Source organism: Atta cephalotes (genome assembly GCF_000143395.1).
Source record: "Atta cephalotes unplaced genomic scaffold scaffold00002, whole genome shotgun sequence".
NCBI lineage: Eukaryota > Metazoa > Arthropoda > Insecta > Hymenoptera > Formicidae > Atta > Atta cephalotes.
In genome coordinates, this window is record NW_012130066.1 from 3,068,071 (window position 1) to 3,072,297 (window position 4,227).

Below are 4,227 nucleotides of genomic sequence, written 5' to 3' on the forward strand. Positions count from 1 at the left end.
TATTATATATATATATATATATATATATATATATATATATATATATATATATAAAACACATACACATACATGTATACATATAAAATAAATAGAACTGTCATATAATTCTACTCACGGTTTTGTAAAACATGCAGGCTTGCCTATCTTCATCTTCGCCTGTAGGACAGTCTATAAAGCCGTCGCACAAGACATGATCGTCGATGCAATGATATCTACCCATTCTATCCGCAGTTGGGCAAGCAAATCTTTCCATTCCGTCTTCGGAGACTGGACATTCTGTAAATAAGATCGCAAAAATTATTTTTCAATTTGAAGACTAATTTCAATTCAATTTGAAGACACTATACTTATTATTAGATAGAGGTTCAGGTATTACCCATATAAACATTAATATTATCCGATATTTCGACCAAAAAAATCTCACATGAAAAAGTATTGCGGAATTGGAAAAAGCAGTAACGGAACGGAATAAGTATCATCTTTCCAACATAAAAACGTTCTCATGTAAAATTCATATTATTTCAGTTATTGTTTTCATTACTTCGTCAATACTTTTTCTATTGACTATGATCATTTTTGATATGTCTAGTTTCTGTGATTTATCAAAATAAATACTTTTTCCATTATTATTTAAAATGTCAATTAAATTAATTACAAGACAGTTACCGCATAGAATTTTTCATCTATAATTGTGACAGTTAATATAAATTTAATCGTCGTTAATTGGCAGTTACATCAATGTCTAAATATACATTTCAGTATACTTAATATTCTCGCAGCATGTTCAGTATTACATGTAGTTGACTGATTCTCCGTGTTATTTGCTCAGCATGACGGTGTATTTCAAAAGCCCGTGTACTCAGTGTACGCTAAATGTGGTTAGTTCTCCGTGCTACTTGCTTAATACGAAGATCTCATTCAAAGCGCGTAGGATGAGTCTTAGTAAATGTAATGCCAAATATGTACAATGAGAGATATGGGTCGACGAATGTAAATTTCGATGTTAAACGCGATGTGATTATTATCGCGATAACAAGACGGATGTTCGTAGCATTTTATATTGTGACCTATCACTTTATATATCGTGACCCGAACAGATCAGCACATGATAAAACAACGCTTGACCACCCTCTGTTTTATGTTTTTATAACGATTCTCTTTTCAAAATAATCTGATATTTTAAGGAAACTTTTCAATAAAAAGAACCTCCGCATTCCACACATTCCTCACATTTGAAATTTCTCAATATCGTCTACACGACCGAAGGATGTGTAGTGGCATACCCTATTCGGCTTATTTCACGCCATCGTCTTGTCGCGGATTTGCCCCGTCGGCGCTCTCTTCGATCAATAAATTTGGGAGGGACGGTGGGCACGCTTATGCGACAGCGTTTCGTCACTTTTTCTTTATTTGCAGAAGCGCTTTGTCTGTATTTCTCGCGCGCGACGCATTTTATTTGGATTTATAGACTTGTTCTATTCGTGTGTAACTCACACCATGTATATCTGTATCATAACGTACTCATTCGAGTCATATTTCAAAAAATTAGAACAACTTTCATATTTTTGTATAAATGCGAATTTTCAGAGAAATCGAGATTTACGAGGAATACACATATCAATTGCAATGAGCTTTCTCTTCTTGAAATTTCTAAACTATCACTATTAAATTTATTTTTTGATTAAATAAATACGTTATTTAAAAATTCATTTTATCTAAATTACTGTTTTTTTAAATCCTTCAGTCAGATATGTAAAATATAAGTAAATTTAAAAAACTGATTTTATGAATTTGCAAATTCATTTTTACAAGCAAACAAATTTTTCTTTGTTATTTTTATTTTACAATTTTTGATCTATTTATTTTCATTTTCACGAGAAGCAACAAAGATTTAAAGTAAATTAGTTTCTCATAATTATAAAATATATCCTCTCATAATTATATCCTTATGTTTTAATTCGTCTTTGTTCGACATTCGATCTAGCTTTTCATTTCAGAATTATGTCAAGAAGTGATTGGAATATTAGGAATAAAAGAGACAAAAAAGTAAGATAGTTATAAATCTGTTCCCTCGTTTTATATAATTTATTATGTATTATATTATTTATTATATATTATTTAGTTTCACAAAAATAAAACTTTTTAAATTCATTTTAATCCATACATTTTTCAAGGAAATGAAAAAAACGTGAGAGAGAGGATTATGTTTTATCAAAGTTGAAATACATTTTTATATATGTATGAAAATTTTATATATATGTTCTCCTATATCATTATCAGGAAATTTGACATAATGTTATCGAAACATTTAAAATGGATTAACGTATCTCTGTAACTTATGATACGAGAAATCATATGATATGCGTTTCGATATGCGTTGATATTCATCAAATAAAAACTTAATCAAATTGATTTTTGCAGAAAAAATTTCTTTGTATACAACTCACAAAATTGATCAAACGTTTTAAAAACCTCATAAATTTTTACTATTTATATAAATGTGTGTGTTAATAATATTTATAATAAATATGTATAATAAAAGAAGAAAAAATTAGGCAAGTGAAACAAATTTTTATATATTTTTATATATTTTATTTTATTTTAATATGTTATCAGAAGGACAAAATATTGAAATTTTTGGAATTTTTTAACCTTCCGAAACTGACGTGAATCTATTAAACTTCTTCAATTATAAATCTCTTTATTAAAAATTTCAAACAAATTTAATTTTCTTTGTTACGTCTGTATAAATTTTGATTTTTTTTAAATTAAATTTTTAACCCTTCGGAGCTGACAGTAGATCTATTCAACTACCTCAATTATAAATCTCTCTATCAAAAATGTCAAACAATTAAATTTTCTTTGTTACAGGATTAAATTCTTAGTAAAATATACATAGTATTTATTCCTTTTTGTTACGTTATATTATTTTGGTTCCTTGAAATTAATACCTTTTATCTCTTTTCATTCATACATAAATTAAATGGATCTTACAGATTTAGCGTCAGTAACTATTTATACAGATTTTGACATCAGCTCCGAAGGATTAAACACTTATGAGTGAAAAACGCTATATTTAGTCGATGTGGTTTTTCGTTTTCATATTTCTTGTGAATTTATATAATTTCCAATTTAAATTAACTGTGCGTCAATTATTTATCAGTGAAATACAATCCTAAACTGAAACTGGAGTAGTAATATCATAAATTATTGAAAAGCAATTTAATATTATTGCTGTAAAAAATCGTGGAAACTATAAATAATTCACATTCGCGAAATTGCGAAAAATATTTACCCCAAAACTCGAATCTTCTATAATCCGGAGGATTAATATATTAAAGCACATGATAAATTTTGTTAATCAATGAAACATTTTCGTGGACTACTCATAAATATGCAAGGAGAAAATATCACTTACCGATCTGCGGCACGTCGTATTGTATGCTTCCTCGGATTGATCTTAGCATAAGCTGTGAAGCGATGCTCGCGCCAGCGGACGACGTCGAGGATGCCGAGGACGCCGAGGACACTTGAGCCTGGTGTCCCGGAGATTCTCCTTGCGCGTCGATCGAACGCCGCCCGACCGTTATCTGATTCCGTTTAGTTCCGGGTAGTTTGTTTCCGCTAGTCTCATAGACGAAGGCCTTAGGTACGAAGCCGCCATTCGTAGGTAAGTTAAGCGGGGTGCCGCTCTCGGCGCGCGCGAGATCAGTCTTCGTACTCGTCGCAGTGTTAAATCTCTGCTCCGCGTAGAGATCATCGTGATTCGATTGTCTAGATTCCTGAAGAGTAGTAGCCTTCTTGCCAGCCTCGTCGCATACCAGTATCGGTAAACTGAGCGGACCTCTCAACGGATGCCGGCATCCGATGCGCCGCTTCTTCTGACGCTGATGGGCCTGCCGACCACCGAGCAGATGATTGCCATCGTCGTGAACGTAGGACTCTGCGACGTGAGGCTGCGTTGCAGCGTGTGGCTGCGACGTTACGTACTCGGAATAGAGAACGTTCAGCACGGCGGGTGACAGGGCAAAGAACACGTTCTGGAGCTCCCGTGGCTCTTTGACAATGTCGTCGATCAGCATACCCGCGGGCGACCACGAGGATATCCGCGGCTCGTCGTTGAAGACCAGCCAGTTCGACAGGTCGTCCCGGTAGGGACCATCGGAAGGATATATTTTAGATGCAACAGGTTGTTACCTACCGAGCTCAGTTCGCTCTTTTTCTAAT

The 4,227-nt window shown here is 33.3% G+C and overlaps 1 protein-coding gene across 1 annotated transcript in view; it reads right to left on the reverse strand.

Annotated features, from left to right (window-relative positions):
* Positions 1-97: 97 nt before the first annotated feature.
* LOC105622960 overlaps positions 98-4,227 on the reverse strand; it is a 17,260-nt gene continuing 13,130 nt past the window's right edge. Inside the window, 3 exon segments of the mRNA XM_012204369.1 lie at positions 98-276; positions 3,419-4,180; positions 4,183-4,222. Of these exon segments, the coding sequence (XP_012059759.1) occupies positions 98-276; positions 3,419-4,180; positions 4,183-4,222 (981 nt within the window).